This window comes from Dromiciops gliroides, chromosome 2 (genome assembly GCF_019393635.1).
Source record: "Dromiciops gliroides isolate mDroGli1 chromosome 2, mDroGli1.pri, whole genome shotgun sequence".
Lineage (NCBI taxonomy): Eukaryota > Metazoa > Chordata > Mammalia > Microbiotheria > Microbiotheriidae > Dromiciops > Dromiciops gliroides.
Genome location: NC_057862.1, coordinates 487,724,731 through 487,746,472, shown reverse-complemented (window position 1 = coordinate 487,746,472; position 21,742 = coordinate 487,724,731). Strand labels below are relative to the sequence as shown.

The 21,742-nt window shown below is 35.2% G+C and overlaps 1 protein-coding gene across 1 annotated transcript in view; it reads right to left on the bottom strand.

The window, feature by feature from the left end:
• CDH13 (cadherin 13) overlaps positions 1-21,742 on the bottom strand; it is a 1,286,821-nt gene that overhangs the window by 52,744 nt on the left and 1,212,335 nt on the right. Inside the window, exon 11 of the mRNA XM_043985257.1 lies at positions 2,193-2,335. Coding sequence (XP_043841192.1) covers positions 2,193-2,335 — 143 coding nt within the window. The remainder of the gene's footprint in view (positions 1-2,192; positions 2,336-21,742) is intronic.

The following is a 21,742-nucleotide window of genomic DNA, read 5'->3' as shown; positions in this document are numbered from 1 at the left end:
TGTTTAAAAACAAAGAAATCTATGTACCTGAGTGAGGTAATTATGAAACAACTGGGGAGGGGCTGCTTGGAGTTTGAATAAGTTTGAAGTAAGATATTCAGCACTCATCCTGGTGGCATACAAGGGGCCTACATCTCAAACTATGGAACTTGCATATTGTCTTTTGTTTCTTTCAGACCTTAGTATGCTTACCAGTGTTTATATCATGCTAGGGTCTTGGTGCTGTGTCCACACTACATTCTTGAGGTGAGAGTCAGAGCTGTTTTTCACTTCTGGATTCTTTGGTTTCAATGTCCATGGTTCAAAGATTTCTTAGGGGCTGTGGGCTCTTAAGTTTCTGGGGTCTCACATCTCACTACAAGCACTACAAAGCCTCTTGGTCCCAAAGATGTCTATCCCAGGATATTGAAAGAATTGGCATATATGATATCTGAGTTATTGTCAATAGCTTTTTGGAAATTATAAAGAATGGATAGGCAGACTCCAAAAGAGAAAAGACAAGTAAATGTTCTGATTTTCAAAAGAGGAAAATAGTAGATTACAGGAATAGCATCCTAGGAAAATTGATCCTATCTCAGTAAAATTTTTATTAAACAGACTATTTATGTATACTTTGTAGATGTCTGTCTCTCCCTGAATACAGTGCTTGAAAACTATCACTTACTCTTTTCTTTTTTTGGCAGGGCAATGAGGGTTAAGTGACTTGCTCAGGGTCACACAGCTAGTAAGTGTCAAGTGTGTGAGGCCGGATTTGAACTCAGGTCCTCCAAATCTAGGGCTGGTGCTTTATCCACTTCGCCACCTAGCTGCCCCTATCACTTACTCTTGAAAACATATTGGGAAACCATATCCGGAATGTAGAGAAATTTGACTTGGTCCTTGCATCAGCTATCATGAATAAACTCTAAACTCTAGAGATCTACCTTTGAGGGGGAGGGTGGCATTATTGGCTTCTACCTCCTTTAGTCCACCAATTTATTTGCTGAATATGAAGGGAAACTATGGTTATTTTGATTTGTACTCCTCTTACTTTTGGTGATGTGGAGAAATGTTTCAGGTATTGTTAGAATTCTTTTGAGAGCTATTTGTTCATATCCTTTAATAATTAATTGGGCAAAGTTTTTGGTGTCACATATTTGCATTGCTGTCTTTTATGACATATCTTGATATAATGTCCTTATTAGAGACATTTGATGAAAAATTTTCCCCTACTTGGCTGCTTCCCTTCTTAGTTGCATTACTTCTGTTGGTGCAATAGCCTTTCAATTTAATGTGATTACAGTTAGCTTGTTTTAACTTTTGTCATCATCTCTAACTTTTATTTGTTTAAGGATTCTCCCCCTAAGCAAAGACATCACAAATTCTATACCTAATTCTGCTCTTCTCCCTTCCCCTCTCTCTATCTCTCTCTCTGTATCTTTCTCTGTCTCTTCTTTAGTGTTCATGTTCCAAATGCAATTTTACTATATTTTGGCATATACTACAAGATGCTGGTTGAAACCTAAATTCTAACAAATCTAGAATGGACTTGTATGAGACATTGCATTTATGTCAGAAAATTATTTTACCCAAGACAATTCCAAAGGACTCATGATGGAAAATGTTCTCCACATCCAGAAAAAGAATTGTGGAATGTGAATGCAGATTGAACCATACTATTTCTACTTTTTTTGTTGTTGTCTTCTTTTTGAGGTTTTCCTCTTTTGTTCTGATTCTTTTTTCACATGACTAATGCAGAAATATGTTAAATGTGATTGTACTTATATAAGTTATATCAGATTGTTTTCTGTCTTGGGGAGGGGGAGGGAAGGGAGGAAGGGAGAAAAATTTGGAACTCAAAATCTTATAAAAACAATGGTTAAAAACTATCTTTATGTGTAACTGAAAAAAAATACTGTTAAGATTGAAAAAAAGCAAAAAGAAAATTATATCACTTCAATGACAGCCTTTGAAGGAAAGGCCTTTTTAAAAAAAAAACACAATTTCTGAGTTTGTATACCCAATGTCTGCCATAGTATCTGGCCCAAAGTGGGTATTTGAGAAATGCTTATTGATCATCGATTTGAAAAACACATTTAACCTGTCATCTAATTTTTACCTATACAGGACATATTTCCCTTAGAAGTTAAAGAGAACAAGAAAACATAAATGTTAAATATGACTCAAAGACATTTAAAACTTTTAGTACTTACCACTATCTATTGCAAGGAAAAGTGCAGTGTATATATTATTTTGGACAAATGGAGATTCACGGTCCAAGACAGCTGCTGTATCAATTGTCCCATTTATTGGATTGATGTTTAGCCATCCGGCTGGGTCTTTATAAATAGAGTACCTAAAACAAATAGACAGATATGTCATATTAAAATCATAGAAACTGATGAATCTTTGAATACCAAAAAGACTATGTGATTGTATTATGGAATAGTATAACATGGAATTATAACGTGGAATTATTTGTAACTTGTAACTTGGAATTCATTGAAGGAGTATTATTTGCCTGAATTCTTTCCCAATTAAAACAAAGCAAACAAAACAGACAAACAACAACAACAACAAAAACAACCTTGATCAAGTTTCCTTTTACTAGAAGATCAGATCAAATATACCCATTTCAGTGGCAGGGTTGAGACATATGCCTAAGTCTTAGTGTTTTTTATTCTTGCCATTGAGAGTATTCTGCATCAATAGGGATTTATTTTACAGACCTACTGACTGGCCTGTATTTATGCCACATTTACAGATCACAGGTAATGGCCATTTTCAACACTGATTGAAACCTAAAATTAAACGACATTGAATGCCAAATTAATAGCCAAATCAATCATTTCTTTAGTACAAAAAAATAAAAAAAGTATAAAGCAAATACTATACTGACATGGCTCCAAGCTTCTCATTTATCCCAAGATGATCAAGGCATAGAGACTGATTGCCCTGGAGATACTTAATGCTTCTCACTATATGTAGCATCTGTCTTAGACTGTCCTATAACACATGGGACAAATTTGAGAGCCTTGTCTAGATCAGAGCTTCTTAACTTTTTCTACTCATGACCCCTTTTTGCCAAGAAGTTTTTACATGACCACAGGTATATAGGCATATAAAATAGGTATAAATAACTTTTTACTGTTGCCAAATTTTTTGCAACCTCCACATTCAGTTGCACAACCACATATGGGGTCATTACCCATAGTTTACAAAGCTTTGTGTACATCACCGTCTGGCTCTCTACATTTCTTGTCTTACACCTTGCCTTATTTTGTGGGGCTGTGGGTGGAGAGGTGGGAAAAGAGGAAAAGGGTAATAAAATGTCATTCAAAATTTTCATTACAAATTCTTTAAATTTCATTATATTACTAAGCATGTTTTGTTGTTGTTGTTGTTTTTAGGAATATTAAATGGCTTAGATATTAGAAAGAATCAGACACAAGGGGGTAGCTAGGTGGCACAGTGGATAAAGCACTGGCCCTGGATTCAGGAGGACCTGAGTTCAAATCCAGCCTCAGACACTTGACACTTACTAACTATGTGACCCTGGGCAAGTCACTTAACCCTCATTGCCCCAGAAAAAAAAATCAGACACAAGTTGTAAAGAAACTTCAGTGAATACACATGATTTCTATCCTCTCCATTGAAGGGGGAACTTTCTCTGACACTGTGTAGAGAGAGAAGGTATCAGTATGACTGACTAAATTATCATCAATTTCTTCCTTCACACTGTTCAAAGTAGACCATAAGCTTATAGATGATTTTCTGCCCCAGATTTCAATTCTCAGAAATATTTTTTTCCCAAGGCAGATGGGGAATGTGTTGTCTCATCAGTCTAATAAAGATGACAGAATCTGACACTTGTTAACTGGTGATATTTCCACTTTCATTTCAAGCTTCATTAATAAAGTAGCAATCTGGTTTAACAAACAGTCATAAGCACCTTGAAATAAAAGACTTGGTTTTACATCACAGTTTCATTTTACTCAATAGAAGAGGGATATTTCTGACTGTCAAGTCAAACAAAATAATATGAGGATGGAAATCTCCCTTTACAACAAATTTCTAGAGGTCCAGAAAACAGAAGTGACCTCCTATTCAAATCTAGATATTAATCAACATTGTTTACATTAGTATCTATAATACCAATATCATAACAGAGGGGTGGGAGACATGTAGCTTAAGTAATTACAAAAGTATTTTTTTCCTTTTGTATGAATTTGGATCCATATTTGTTTATACAGAGTAACTGGATTATGTGGAGAGGCAAGCAGACAAGAGATCAGATTCCTCATGGATTTTCCTTGACTTCTGAATGTTCTTCTTATAGTCATTTAATCCAAAAGTAACCATTAAGTGACTACTATCATACAGTGTTAGGCACTATGCTATCCATGGGGGATACAAAGGAGAAAAAAATGTAATAGTCCCTACCCTCCGGAAGGTTACATTTTTTCAGGGGGGAAAATATGGTCAGACAAATATTTACAAAATAAATACCAAATAATTATCATGGAGGGGGTGTCACTAACAGTTAAGTGTATCATGGGAGCAATCATTTAGGAGTTGACACTTGAAATGAGCTTTGAAATAAATTAGAGATTCTAAGAGGCTGATTTAAGGAAATAGAAAATTCCAGGCACAGATGCAGGCAATTTAAAAAAAAAACCACATAGAAACAGTTTAAATATCATATGGAGGGGGGGAGGGTGGTAGCAAAAAACTATGGATAGAGTGAAATATTTTTGAAGAGAAACACTGTATACTCAGGCTGGAAAAAGTAGGTTGGAGCCAAGATATGATCCTAGAAGTAACAAATATCTCCTGGAGATGAATGAACAGAGGAATGACAGGTTCAGACCTGTATTCTAGGAATATCATTTTGTCAACTGTGTGCAGTTTGGATTGGTGAAGGGGATAGACTTAAAGCTTAGAGACCAATAAGGTGGCTATTCAAATAATACAGGTTTGAGATTCGGAAGACCTGGAATAGAGTGTATGGAAAGGAAAGGGTACATGTGAGAGATGTTATGGAGTTTGAATCCGGAAGATCTCGTAAATGATTTGATTTGTTGAAGGAAGGAAAGAGAGAAATAGAAGATGACAGAAAACAAACCTAGATGACTGGAATGATGGTATTTTTGACAGATATAGGAAAGTTTAGAGAGGGTCAAGGGTAAGAATGATTCCGTTTTGACCATCTTGATTTAGAGATGCCTGAAGGATATCCAGTTCAAAAGATCTACTAGGTAGGTGGTGCTGAAGATATACCAGAGTTCAGGTAAGAGAAGAAGTCAGTGTATATATATATATATATATATATATATATATATATATATATATATATATATAGTTTTAAAAACACACCCACAAGCACACACTGAAACTACATAAATATCAAAATGATAATTCTTGGTGGGCATGTGAATCAAAGGCTTGAAAGCTACCAATACAGGCATTTAACAAGGTATCAATTGGTCATTAGAACCATTTTTCTCTTTGCCTCTTCATTACAGGGTCCTGTTTTTTAATGTCATCAAATACAAAAGATTCATTTCTGGTTCCCTCAGATGAAACTTGGAGTTATAAAATTAATGTAATTGATACTATCCTATTAATAAACTATTTTTGGTATATGATTAGGTACATAAACTTTTTTTTTCAGATTGATACAGAGATCTGACCACTGTTTATAGCACTACTTTTTTAATGATAAAAATTACTTTTGAATTCCAACAACAAACTTGTACTTGAAATAAACTGCTTAATCTCTGCATCTTAACAAAAACAAACAAAAAGACTGAGTTAACTTCCTAGGAAACATTTTGATTATCACAGATTTGCTTTTATAGAGGTTGTGTGTTGTGACAGAAAGAACACAGAACTGGGAGACTATTATTATTAGGTTATTAGGTTGGCCTTTGTTTATTTTTTAGTATCATATTTTACTGATTTGAGGTAGTACTGATAAAAATTTTTACTTGTAGAACTGAAGCTAAGTGATGGATCAAAGCTTAGTGGTGGTGGTAGTGTTTGTAGTAGTAGTAGTAGTAGTAGTAGTAGTAGTAGTAGTAGTAGTAGTAGTAGTAGTAGTAGTAGTAGTAGTAGTAGTAGTTAGTGACTACTAATTTATACTAAAACCCTGAGTGCTACATGTTGATTTTTAGGGTGATAATTTGATTGACTTAAGGCACCAAATATATATTTTTTAAAATCTATTTGTAGAACTCAGGCTAAGTTATGGATCAAGGTATTGTTGTTGCTGTTTTTGGTAGTAATGGTAATAGCAATAGTAGTAATAACCACAGCAACAGAAGTGGTAGTAGTTGAAGTAGTTGTAGTACTAGTAATACCAAAGCATTATCAAAGCTTTCCTTGGCTGAGGTGACTGGATCAGATCATTGATATGACTTTCCTTTTGCATTAGCACAAAAGGCCATGTGCAGATCTAACTTCCCACCATCCTTTCTGAGGTATTTTACTATGGAACAGCTGTAGAAAAGTACCACCACCGCTACTTATTTTATACCAAAACTCTAAGAGTGACTTCCCATTTGGGATACTCATTTCCTGAGTATAAGCAACATTTGTGTGAAGTATGTTTCATTGTAATACGTTTTGATTGCATGTTGAATTAATAATTTCATTTGAAGAATAGCTACCTCTAGTCTCATAAATTTTTATTTCCTAAGTTCAAGGAACACCCCCACCCCCTTCCTTCTAATTTCTGTAAGATACTTTGCCTTTCCCTATCCCATGACTTTGAGATAACATTAACTTCTGGCAAGGTCATTCCCAAGACCCTTATTATTATTATTATTTATATTAATATTATTATATTTATTATTATATATTATTATTATCCCAAGCTGAAAAGACCATGCATCCCAAGCTAACCACCACCTCCAAATGTTACAGATCATATATCATCCTTCATTTAACTACAGAATCAGCCCATCTTGGGTTTGTTTTCATATAATAGGTGGATACATTTGAGGCCACTGAGGGTCCTGATTATGTTTCTACTCTGAGATTTCCCAACGACCAAAGAGGAATAGAGAAAATAATATTTATAGGCTGGGCAAGTGTTCCCTCCCTGATTAGTCATTATAAATCTTCAAGCATATTTCAATAGCCATACTGATAAGGACTGAAAGCAGAAGGACAGCTTTTTCTCTGTTCTTGAAAACTTCTATTTCTACCTTCCCAAGAATTCTGCTGCTTGTATAAACATGAATCAGGTTGTTGGTCAAAGAGAAAGTCTTCAGATCTTGAGGATCCCAGTTGGATCCAACTACCAAGGATGACCTTGGCTGCATTTATACTTCCTATGTTGCATGTTATCTGAGTTCTAGGCAGACATATCTCATTCTCTGCAGTAACTCATTCTTCAGCAAACCCAAATGGAACAGATATGAGTTATGCATTATATCTTGCTTCCAAATTTTATTATTCTGGAAATAACATTCATAACATAATTATCCATTTAGAGAACATTTGCTCTTAAATGTTAGAAAATGGGCAAGAAATTCTTATCACTGGTCCGACACCTAAAACTATTCCCACAAACCTTGTACACAGTCAAAAGATAGGAGTTTGAGACCTAGTTCTTGAAATTCACTGTTGATCCATTTCCATATCTGTAAAGCAGGAACACAATCAGCTGCTTTGCCTAACTGACAGAGCTGTTGCACAGATTATATAAGATGTGAAGTAGTGCATAATTGGAGGGAGTTCCCACACCAAGATACTAATTCATTTATGAACTCACAGTTATTCTACAAGTGACCTACATATGAAAAGCCTCCATTTTATGCTGTGGAGGTAACTGAATAAGTTAAAGACTTGCTGAAATATTACGCTAACCATAGGTACATATATTTTGCAGTAGATAAGATAATTTTGATGTGTCTTTAACCACAAATTATCATGAAATGTATATTACTAATCAAAAGGAAACATACACTGATGTGACTAGATTACCACAGTGTTATATAAACAGATCTGAGCACACTGGAACCCATCTCAGTGGCTATCTGATCCATCTGATATACACAAGGAATGCCCATCGGAATGTACTGAACAAGTGGTTGTGTAATCCTCTGCTTGAATATCTGCAAGGAATTTCACCACCTCTTGTAGCCATTTAGTCCACTTTGAGACACCTTTAATTGTTGGAAAATTTGTTTTTGTCTTGTTTTCCTCCTAATATCCAACTTTAACTGGCCTCTTGGAATTCTCAACCATTGCTCTTGGTTTTGTGCTTTGGGGGTTCAAAAAGAGTAAGTTTTAATCCTTCATCCAAATAACAGTCCTTCTAATACTTGAACATAGGCATCTAAGTCTTCTCTGTATAAACATCCCCATGATTCTCATGAGACTTTCAAGCTTTTCACCAAACTAGTTGCTCTTCTCTCAACACAATCCTATTTATCAAAGTACTTCTTAAACCACCATGCTATGAACTGAACACAATGAGATCTGATCAGGACAATACAATGGTACTATCACTTCCTTGTTATCAGAAGATATTCCTTTCTTAACTGGGTCCCAGACTGAATTATCTTTTGTGGCAGTCATATCATTCTGAAGATATATTGAACTTCCAGTCCTCTAAAACCTCCATATCATCCCTCCCCCCACCCCACCCTGGAACAACAGATAACTAGCCATTTTACATTGATGAAGTTGATTTTTGTTTGGAGCCAAAATATAAGATTTATCTCTACTGAATCTCATCTTATTTAATTCAATTTAGTACTGTAGCCACTCATAATCCTTTCAGATTGTCAGCTGCCCTTCCCAGTGATTTGGGGTTAGGATATATCATGGAATTAAGGGACTATTAAAGTTTAAACTGGCCAACTACCTATCATGACTGACACATCTAAGAAGTAAGGGTGGATGAAATTCTACCTCAGAAAGTCAGTTAAGCTAGGAGAGAGAGATAACTCCAGAGGTCAGGACTATCATTCCGAAAGAAAATTCTCCTCGACTCTCAGGAATCTTTTCCCCACCCCTCCCCTAAAGGAATTTTCCATAGTCAGGTGGTCACTCCATCTGTCCCCTCCACCATCTGCCCTCTATAAAAGCTTTTACCTTCCTTCTGTTGAACAAGCAAGATGCCTCTAAGATATCTCCTCATCTTGAGGGAAGTCTTTTATTTCCCTCTTGTTCACCTTCTCTAGTGCCCAAATAAAAGACTATTTTGTTCTAATTGTTTTGCATGCAAGAGGTATAATGCTTTAAAGAGGAATACCTAAGGACCAGACCATATATGACTTTGTCCAAGCCATTAATGAAAGTGCTAAATAGCACAAAGTCAAGCAGACATCCCTGGGGTGCTATACTGGAGAACTATCATGTTGACATTGAACCATCACAATTGCTCTTTGAGGTCAGCCATCTGATCACTTGTTTGTATTATAATTTTCCATATTTCTCTATTATCTCCATAAGAATATATGTGTATGCATATGCACACATATATGTATGTATATGCACACAGATAGATATCTGTGTATGTTCATACATATGCATGTGTATATGTGTGAGTGTATATAATCTTTGCTAAAAATCTAAATAAACTATATTCCCAGCATTTCATTCATCAGCTACTTTAGCAGTGTTGTCCAAAAAGGAATTAGTAGAAGTTAATCTGGAATGACTTGTTTTTGATGAAGTCATGTTATCTGCAAAAGCCACTTCTCTCCTTTGATATTCTTCAACCATCTTTTTAATATATTCTAGAATTTTTCCTGGAATGAAAATTGAAATCAATAATCTATAGTTTGCAGACTATTATCTTCCTTTTTTTTTTGAATATTGGTAAATTTTTGCATTTCTCCAATCTTGTGATTCCTTACCCGTTTTCTATTACCTTTCAAATATCACCGACAGTGGCTCATCAATCACATCTGCCCACTCCTTTATAACTCAAAATGCCTCACCTGCAGGCACTCTGCCAAAAGGAATACAAATTTGTCTGCAGAAATATCACAAGATTTTGGGAGTTTACCTGCAAAATGTGTTCTAAGGACCTATTCCTTAAACCTAAGTAACTCTGGCCCTCATTGATTAGACAAAAATAGGCCCCGGTCTAGTCCTCATTTTGTGACAATTTGGCCTCTTGATGGCTCAAGGGCGGACCTAAATAGCAATTGTATCTCTTTTGGACAGAAACCCTGAGGGTCTTCTCCCCTCCCCCTTTCATCTATTTTTTTTCTTTTCACTATGAAAAAGAGGTCTTTCTTTTCCTACTTTCTAACCTAGGCTTAACCATTGGATGGGTGTTGCCTCAGGCAAACTGAGACCTATGAAAGGCCTTAGCTTAAAAGGTCAAGGTTTCCCACTGAATCCTGGGCCACCTTCAGCAGTCCTGATATATATCTTGCCACTGGATCCAGATGGCTCAGGAGCAGAGAGTGAGGCTGGTGACTTTGCACAGCCCTGCTTCACTTAAATCCAATTTATTGCAAGTCATGACATCACTTCCCCAATGTCATGGTTGTCTTTGAGAATGAAGGACAAACAACTCAAAAATGTTAATAATCTGGAACAGGTAACTTGGATTCCTCAAGGATAATCAAGCTCTCTAACTTATATTGGAAATCAATTGAGTATCATTTTTATTCTTTCATTTCTCATAAAAAGTTGTGGGCTGCAGCTAACATTGGGTAGGCTCCTGATAGTTTAGGTCCACCATTGGAATGAAATGAAACCTTTTTAGGTCATGCAATAGTTAACAGAAGGCAGTTTACTTTTCCACATCTGGTTCACACAAAGATTCCTCAGAAAGGAAGTTGAATCTATTCATGGCCTTCTATACAAAGGCCAAAAGAAAGCCCTCTCAATGATCTGAGCTAGTCCTCTGAGCCAAGGAAGGCTTTAATACCACTAAAGAAGAAGAATTACCCTAACCTGAGTGAGGTAGGACTGTAGGAAAAGCTAGACCAGCATACATGGCAAGAATATTGTTCCTATCACAAAAAGTTATTCTCTTTGATAGAGAAAGCAAGAAGAAAAAAATAATAGAGCATCTCTGCAGTTTCTCAGTTGTCAATTATTTTCCAATATTCCCCAAGCAAAGGGCCTATTCCCCAGCAGATTAAAAAATATAGATATATTTTTGTTCTTAACTTACTTCACCAGGCTCAGCTTATTCTTAGCTTTAGCATTGTTGTTGTTTTTAGTCATGACCAACTCTTTGTGACCCCTTTTGGGGTTGTCTCAGGAAAGATACGGGAGCAGTTTGCCATTTCCTTCTCTAGGTCATTTCACAGATGAGGAACTGAGACAAACAGGGTTAAGAGATTTTCCCAGAGTCACACAGCAAGTAAGTGTCTGAGCTATAGCATTAATGACTTTTAACAGGACTACAAAGTCATCATCGCTACTAGAAAAATAACACTAAACACTTGATGGATACGGAGTATTCTCAGGGAGAATAGTACCTTCCTTTGGAACTGGTTTCCTCCTTTGCTATAGAGAACAGGCTCTGTAACTCCTAGCATGCACTGAAAGAAAAGAGGCAATGTGGAATAGTGGGAAAAACCTTGGGTGGGGAACCACAGTATCTGGATTTTCATTTTGGCTTTATTTCTTACTACCTATATGACCTAAGGTAAGTTATTTCTTCATTCTGGACCTTAATTTCCTCCTCTATAAAATGAGTAGCTTGGCCCATGATATTCTATGATACTACATATAATTTGCACATACTAATAAGTCCTGCCTCAACTATGAGGAAAACACAATGCTCTGCCTGTCCCTCTACTTTTCCCTCTCCCTCTCCTCCATTTCCCTCCCCCTTTTTTCTTTCTTCCTCTCTTCTCCTCTCCTCTCCTCCTCTCTTTTCCCCTCCTTTCCCCTTCCTTCCCCTCTCTATTTCTCTGTCTCTGTCTTTCTTTCTGCCTCTGCTGTGCCCCACCACCTTCACACACACACACGTGCACACACACACACACACGTGCACACACACACACACACTCAAGTGTATGCACATGCATGCATTAAGTTTTGTTTGTTTGTTTGTTTGTTTTCAGGGCAATGAGGGTTAAGTGACTTGCCTAGGTTCACATAGCTAGTAAGTATCAAGTGTCTGAGACTGGATTTGAACTCAGGTCCTCCTGAATCCACGGCCAGTGCTTTATCCACTGCACCACCTAGCTGCCCCTATGCATGCATTAAGTAACTAGAATATGTGACTAGAGAACAATATCCATTACCTTCCCAAGAGATGTAATGCCATAAGAAATGGCAAGCACTATTCAATTTGTCTTCTCAAAAGACCACACTTCACATATATGTGCAGTCTTTCTTGATTTTTTTTACCCCTGTTAACTCACTATTATTGTTGATATTCCCACATTGTCTCTAAAAATCCCCTGATTGAGATGTAAGCCTGCTAAGAGGCCCACCCCACCTTCCCTCAGTAAGGAGCCTCTTTCTGTTCTTATTCTGTTTCTGGCCCCAAACCCTTCACAGGCCTTTGAATATGATAATTTCCAGATACTATTGGGTTGCACATTATGAAACATGCCCTTAAATATTTAACAACATATGACTATTCCATGAAAAGAACATTGGCGAGAGAAGTAGGACATAGCAATTCATTTATTAGTACTGTGACCTTGGTGAATAACCTATTTTTGGGGACTCAGTTTCTTCATATGCAAAATATAACGGGATTAATTTTGGTCCTTTCTAAGGCATATTATGAATCTGGATTTTATGATCAGTGTCCAATTACAGTTGTGGGGACAGCTAGGTGGCGCAGTGGATAGAGCACCAGCCCTGGATTCAGGAGGACCTGAGTTCAAATCTGGCCTCAGACACTTGACACGTACTAGCTGTGTGACCCTGGGCAAGTCACTTAACTCCAATTGCCTCACAAAAAAAAAGAGTTGTGAAATCTCTGTGCCTTCCCAAACTAAAGTACCCCTTTCTGTCCCTTCTCACTTAGAATGTAAGCCCTTTGAAGCAGAGACTATGTTGACTTTTTTCACATTTGAATCCACAGAATTTAGCACAAATATTTGACATATACTATATATTTAATAAATATTTTCTTCATTCATTCATTTGTCCCTTTAACTTAGATTCTTATAAGAACTTTCAGTTTTTCTCATAATTTGACTAATTAAAAAAAAGAGAGAAATTTTATTGCCCATGAAAATGAGCTGCTAAAACAATAATGCTGTTAATTGATTCATTTCTGTGGAAATTCACTATTTCCTTTACTTCAAATTTCTGAAACAAATGCAGAGGCAGAAAAATCATCTAAAGGTGGTATTTCATTCCTGGCTTAACATAAAACAACTTTGCAATTAACCCTAGGCTAATTTTAAAAGTTCAAACATATTTAAGTTAGTGATAATTTTTCAGTGGACTGTCTCAGTAGTCCCTTATTACCTCCTAAAGAGTAACTTGGAACAGACAGAAACACTGAATTATGTGGTCCATATTTTGAAACTTGACACAATTGGCACTCTTTGTTTTGATTACTATCATCATGTGTCCATGAACTCCTACATTGGAGAGATTCTATGACAGCACCTGCATAAGGGATCATAGGATTATAGATTTAAAGCTGAAAGGGACTTTGGAGGTTATATTATCTAATGACTTCATTTTACCTGTTAGAAAACAGTTCAAACAAGCCTAAGTGACTTTCCCAGCATCATTATAGGTAGGAAGCATCTGTGTCATTTGAAAATATATGGGGGTGCCTGTCTCTGTTCTAGGTTTTAAGAAACTGCTACTTATAAATTAGAGGCTATAGCATCAATCTTTGGCATTAGGCATTTATTATTAATTTGACCAAGTGTTAATCCAGTATAAAATCCCAGGATAGGGAGAGGCACAGCAAAAGGAGCAGGGGAGAGAAAAGAGCGGCCCCCTTCACCCCAAGGATTTTTATCCTCTCTCAGGTAAAGGTGGGTCACTACACATTGATCCAAGCTAATTGGCCAGTCCATTGATTGACATGACTTAAGGGTGGCCTAGGTGAATTGACTTCCTTTAGGTAGTCAGGAAGGTCAATCTATATTTCTTTTGCAATTCTACTGACTCTGGGCTGGCCTTAAAAGAGATCAGGCAAGGCTCCCTCAAGTGGGGGGCCCCCCAAAACCCCACTATTTTCTCACACATCATAGTCAGGATCTGAACTTAGGTCTTCTTACTGTAGAGATTGTGTGTGTGTGTGTGTGTATGCATGTGCATGTGTGTGTTTCTCTCAATATAGCAATAGTTCTAACCATTAGAGCCATAGGCAACCAGGTCTTTTGTCCTAGGGAACCATATTTAGATGGCACTGACATCTTTCCTTCACTAGTATAGAAACAAATTAACTTAACAAGCAATAATGATATTTGCCCTTACTCTGTGATGCCATCACATGTGTCCAAATTCCAGGTGAATACCTCGGCACCTAAACCCATCTTCACACATTCCTTCAACAGATGCTTCAGAATATAGGCCTATATTGTTCTAGGGACTTAGCGAGCTGGAGTCCCAGATTTTTCCCCCTGTTCTTACAAAGAGCTTTCTTTTCTGACCCTTATAATTTCTCCTCCCCTTCTTAACTTGATTTTTTTCTTAAAACATTGAGTTGAGGATATATGCTATTTTCCCAATGTGGCAAAATGACTAGTTTTGGTTCTGCTGAGCATTCATTCCTGGAAAGAATAAAGAGGCTGAAAGCCTTTTAAACAAAGGAGGTGGTGCTAAGATGGCTGAATGAGGAGGGAACCCTCTGAAACCCTTTCACATTTCCCCTCCAAACAATTAGAAAACCACCTCAGAATTGCTCCAGGAGCAGGAAAGCAGCGTATCAACTAAACAGGAAAGGTAGACTTGGGTGGGAAAAGGATGAGGTCCAAGGACAAGAGTAGCAGCAGCAGCAACAGACCAACAACTAGATACCTCTACCAGAGCCAGCCACCAAAAAGACTCTGTTACTATACAGCAAGTTCCCACCCCTATAGCAGGCCAGCAGCTAAACTGCACAGCCAGTGGAGGCCAACAGGGAGGGTCCAGCACTCAGTAAAAGCCAGAAGGGAAGCTTACCTTACAGAGAAAGCAAGCAGCTAAGCCCTGAAGCCCAGTGAAAGCTACCAGTAAGACCCAAATCCCCAGCACAAAAACAGGACAATGCAGGACTGAGTCCAACTCTCACATTAAAAACCACATCACCAAAAAAAGGCATAAAAATGACTGAAAAACAAAACACACAAAAAAGTTTGACTATACAATATTTACTATTGTGATAGGGAAGATCAGGGCATAAACTTAAAAGAGGACAATTGTGCCAAAATAGCTACAGGTGAAACTTCAAAGAAAAATGTAGTTTGGTCTCAGGATGAATAAAAATTCCTGAAAGAGTTTAAGAAGGGTTTTAAAAAGCAAATTACAGAAGTAGAAGAAAGATTGGGGGAAAATAATGAGAATAATGCAACAGAATCATGAAAAAGAAAGAGTCAATAGCATGGGAAAAGATATAAAAAAAATTTACTGAGGAAAATAGCTCCTAAAAATACAGAATTATTCAAATAGAAAAAGAAGTACAAAAGATCACTGAAGGGGCAGCTAGGTGGCCCAGTGGATAGAGCACTGACCCTGGATTCAGGAGGAACTGAATTCAAATCTGCCCTCAGACACTTAACACTTAATAGCTTTGTGACCCTGGGCAAGTCACTTAACCCTAATTGTCTCACCAAACAAAGGAACAACAAAAAACAAAAAACAAAAAACAAAAACAAAAACAAAAGATCACTGAAGAAGATAATTCCTTAAAAATTAGAATTGAACAAATGGAAACTAATGACTCTATGAGACGTGAAGATCTGATAAAACAAAATCAAAAAAGGAAAAAAAAATAGAAGAAAATGTTAAATTTCTCATTAGAAAAACAACTGACCTACAAGACAGATCTAGGAAAGATAACAGGAATAATTGGACTACCTAAGAGCCATGATCAGAAGAAAAAAAAAAAAGCCTGGATAATACCCTTCAAAAAATTATCAAAGAAAGGTACCCTGCTTTATTAGAAACAGAGGGCAAAATAGAAATTGAAAGAATCCACCAATCACCACTTGCAAAATGAAAACTCCCAGGAACATCATAGCCAATTTGCAGAACTCATAGATCAAGGAAAGAGTATAACAAGTAGCCAAAATGAAACAATTTAATTATCATGGAGCTGGTCAAGATTACACAACATTTGGCAGCTTCCATATTAAAGAACCAGAGGGCTTGGAATATGATATACTGGAAAACAAAGGAGTTAGGTTTACAACCAAGAATCATTGACCCAGGAAAAATGAATATAATCTTTCAGGGGGGAAATGGATATTTAATGAAATAGGCTTTTAAGCATTTCTGAATAAAAGGCCTGAGCTAAATTAAAAAAAAAATACCTCCAAATACAAAACTCAAGGAAAAAATTAAAAAGTAAAAAAGAAACAAGAAAGAAAAATCATAAGAAATTCAATAAGTTTCAAATGTTTATATTTCTATATGGTAAGATAATATTTGTAAGTTAACAACTTTATTACTTATCAGAGCAATTAGAAAGAGTATATGTAGACAGACGATGTGGTTTTACAAAAAAAAAAAAACCAAACAAACAAAATAAATGGATGAGAAAGAAATTCCATCAGAAGAATAAGGAAGGGGGAGATCTAATGGAGGTGAATTATCCCACATAAAAGAAGTGTGAAAGAACTATTATAAGGGAGGGGAAAAGGGTGGGGGGCAGTTGGCAGGCAAAATTTAAAATTTACTCTCATCATATTTGGCTCAAAGAGAGAATAACACACTCAGTTGCATATAGAAATCTATCTTATACTTTAAGGAAGTAAAAAAAGAGATTGAGATAAAAGGAAGAAAGGGGGAGTGATAAAAGGGAAAACATATTGGGGAAGATTGTGATCAGAAGTAAAATACTCATGAGGAGGGAAAGGGTGGGACATAAGAAAGAGGGGAATAAACAAGTGAAAAATAGCATGGAGGGAAATACAAAGTTAGTTATCATAACTATAAATGTGAATGGGATGAGCTCAGCCATTAAACATTAATAGATAGCAGAATGTATTACAAACTAAAATCCTAATATATGTTGTTTACATTTGAAGCAGAAAGATACACACAGGGTAAAAGTAAGGGGCTAGAATAGAATCTATTATGCTTCAGCTGAAGCAAAAGAAAAAGAAAACAGGTGTAGCAATCATAATTTCAGTCAAAGAAAAAGCAAAAAAAGATCTAATTAAAAGTTATAAAGAAGAAAATTATATCTTGCTGACAGGTACCATAGACAATGAAGTTATATTAATACTTAACATATATGTGCCAAATGGCATAGCATCTAAATTTTTGAAGAAGTTGAATGAGTTACAAGAGGAAATAGATAATAAAACTATCCTAGTGGGGTATTTTAACCTTCCTTTCTCAGAACTGGATAAATCTAACCAAAAGGTAAACAAGGAATCAATTAAGGAAGTGAATTAAATTCTGGAAAAATTAGATATGATATATTTCTAGAGTAAATTGAATGGTAATAGAAAGGAATAGACCATATTCTCAGCAATATATTGCACCAACAAAAGTTGACAATATATTAGGATATAAAAACCTCAGAATCAAATGCAGAAAAGCAGAAATATTAAACACATCCTTTACAGAACATACTGCAATAAAATTTACATTCAATAATAGACAATTGAAAGAGAGATTAAAAATCAATTGAAAATTAAATTAATCCTGAAAAACAAGTGGGTGAAAGAACAAATCATATAAGCAATCAATAATTTCATTAAAGAAAATGACAATGGGGCAGCTAGGTGGTACAGTGGATAGAGCACTGGCCCTGGAGTCAGGAGGACCCAAGTTCAAATCTGGCCTGACACTTAACACTTACTAGCTGTGTGACCCTGGGCAAGTCACTTAACCCCAATTGCCTCACTTAAAAAAAATTCAACAAGAAAATGACAACAATGAGACAACTTATCAAAATTTATAGAATGTGGCCATAGTGGTACTTAGGGGGAAATTTATATCTCTAATTTCTTACATCAGTACAATAGAGAAAAAGCAGATCAATGAATTGGACATGTAATTTTAAAAATTAAAAATTAAAAAAAATTAAAAATCTCCAATTAAGCACCAAATTGGAAATCCTGAAAATCAAAGAGAGTTTAATAAAATTGAAAGTAAGAAAAATCACTAAACAAATAAATAAAACTAGAAGCTTTTTTTGTGAAAAAAAAAACAATAAAATAGATAAACCATTAGTTGATTTGATCAAAAAAATGTAAAGAAGAATGTCAAATGACTAGTATCAAAAATGAAAGGGGTGAACTCACCACCAATGAAAAAGAAATTAAGACAATTGTTAGGAGCTATTTTGCCTAATTACATGCCAATAAATTTGACAATCTAAATGAAATGGATGAATATTTACAAAAATATCAATTACTCAGATTAATAGAAGAAATAAAATATTTAAATAACCCAATTTTAGAAAAAAGCAATTGAATAAGTCATCAATGAACTTCCTATGAAAAAATTCCCAGGACTAGATGGATTCACAAGTAAATTCTACCAATCATTTAAAGAACAATTAATCCCAATACTATATAAATTGTTTGAAAAAAATAAGTGGAGTCCTACCAAATTCCTTTTATGAGAAAAACATGGTGCTGATACCAAACCAGGAAGAACCAAAACAGAGAAATAAAAGTATAGACCAATTTCTCTAATGAATATTGATTCAAAAAAATTAAATAAAATACTTGAAAAAGATTACAGCAATATATCACAAGGATCATACACTATGACCAGGTGGGATTTATACCAAAAATGCAGGGCTGGTTCGATATTAGGAAAACTATCAGCATAATTGACTGTATCAATAACAAAACCAACATAAATCATATGATTATCTCAATAAATGCAGAAAAAAAGCCTCTGACAAAATATAGTACCTATTCATATTAAAAAAAAAAAAGCACTTGGAGGGGCAGCTAGGTCACACAGTGGTTAGAGCACTGGCCCTGTAGTCAGGAGGACCTGAATTCAAATCTGGCCTCAGACACTTAACACTCACTAGCTGTGTGACCCTGGGCAAGTCGCTTAACCCCAATTGCCTCACCAATACACAACAACAACAACAAAAACCCACTGGAGAGCATAGGAATAAATGGAGTTTAACTTAAAATGATAAGTATTATTTATCTAAAACCATCAATGAGTATTATCAGTAATGGAGATAAGCTAGAAACCTTTCTAGTACAATAAGGGATGAAGAAAGGATGCCATTATTGTCTCTATTATTCAATATTTTACTAGAAATATTAGCTATAGGAATGAGAGATGAAAAAGAAATTAAAGGAATTGGAATAAGCAAAGAGGAAATGAAACTATCACTCTTTACAGATGATATGGTGTTATACTTAGAAAACCTCCAGAATCAACTAAAAAAACAACTTGAAATTATTAATTTTAGCAAAATTGCAGGATACAATATAAACCTATATAAATCATGAACATTTCTATATATTACCAACAAAGTCCAGCAGCAACAGACAGAAAGAACAATTCCATTTAAAATAACTGTAGACAATTTAAAATATTTGGGAGTTTACCTTCCAAGACAAACCCATGAATTATATGAACACAATTATAAAACACATCTCACATAAAGTCAGATGTAACAACTGGAAAAATATTAATTGCTAATGAGTAGACTGAGTCAATATAATAAAAATTATAATCCCATCTAATATTTTAAAAATGTATTGATCTTTTTATTTTTCTTTATTTAGTATTTTATTTTCCCCCTATTACATGTAAAAACAATTTTAACATCTATTTTTAAAACTTTGAGTTCCAAATTCTCTCCCTTCTTCCCTCCCCCCACCTTTGAGAAAGCAAGCAATTTTATATAGGTTATATAAAATCATACCTAAATTAATATTTTTATTTAGTGTCATACCAATTAAACTATCACAATTATTTACAGGTCTAGGGAAAAAATCAAAATTCACCTGGAAGAACAAAACCTCAAATATATCAAGGGAATCAATGAAAAAAAATGTAAAAGATTATAGTCTAGCTGTACCAGATCTCAAAATGTATTATAAAGCAGTAATTATCAAAACAATCTGGTACTGGCTAAGAAATAGAGTGGTAGACAGAAATGGAATAGGTATGAGTTACAGTATAATAAATAACTATAGTAATCTAATATATGATAAACTGAAAAATCCAAACTTTTGGAACAAAAACTCATTATTTGACAAAAACTGCTGGGGAAAGTAGAAAATGGTATGGTAGAAATTAGGTATAGAATAACATCTCACAGTGTATACTAAAATATGTTCAAAATAGGCTTATGGTTTCCACATAAAACATGATATAAACAAATTAAGAGAACATGGAACAAACAGTATATCTGTCAGATTTATGGACAGGGGAAGAATGTAGGAACAGTGAACATATAGAGAACATTATAAAATGTAAAATAATTTTGATTATATAAAATTAAAAATCTTTTGCTCAAACAAAACCAATGAAACCAAAATTATAAGGAAAGCAGTAAACTGGAAAAGAATTTTTGCAACAAGTATCTCTGATAAAGGCCTCATTTCTCAAATAGATAGAGAACTGAGTCAAGTTTATAAAAATACAAGTAATTTCCCAATTTATAATTGGTCAAAGCATATCAACTGGTGGTTTTCAGACAAAGAAATCAAAGCTATCTATAGGCATGTGATAAAATGCTCTAAATAACTATTGATCACTGATCAGAGAAATTCAAATTAAAACAACTTTGAAGTACCACTTCACAACCATTATAGTGGCTAATATAAAAAAAAGGAAAATGATGAATATTAGAGGGGATATTGGAAAACTGGGACTGTAATTAACTGTTGGTAGAGTTGTGAACTGATTCAAGCAATCCTGGAGAGCAATTTGGGACTATGCTCAAAGGGCTATCAAACTTTAATCTAGCAATATCACAGTTATGTTTATATTCCAAAGACATTCCCAAAAAAGAGAAAAAGACCAAAAATATTTATAGCAGATCTTTTTTTGGTGGCTAAGAATTGGAAATCAAATGGATATCCATCAATTGGGGAATGGTCAATGGAGCTGTGATATATTATTTTAATGGAATATTATTGTGCTATAAAAAATGACAAACAGAATGATTTCAGAAAGGCCTGGAAAGACTTATATGAACTGATATATAGTGAAGAAAGCAGAACCCGGAGAATATTGTGCAGTGACAGCAATATCATTTGATGAAGAACTGTGAATCACTTAGCTATTCTTAGCAATACCATGATCCAAGACAATCTCAAAGTACTAATGATGATCCATACTATCCACTGCCAAAGAAAGAACTGATATTGTTTGAACACAGACTGAAGCATGCTATTTTTCACTTTTTTATCTTTTCTTTTATTTGAGTTTTATTTATTTATTTGAGTCCTCTTATAGAGAATGACTAATATGGTAATATTGTACATAATTGCACAGGTATAACCTGTATCTACTTAATGCCCCAGGGAAGGGGAGAGAGGGAGGGATAGAATTTGGAACTCAAAACTTTAAATAAAAAAATCTTTATTTTAAAAAAGGAGGAGGGATTAGGCTAAAGAACCTAGAAAAAGAGGACTGACTGAAGATCTTGGGCAAATTTACCTTTATGAGGAGAAAACTTGGGGTGGAAATGAGTTAACACATGTAC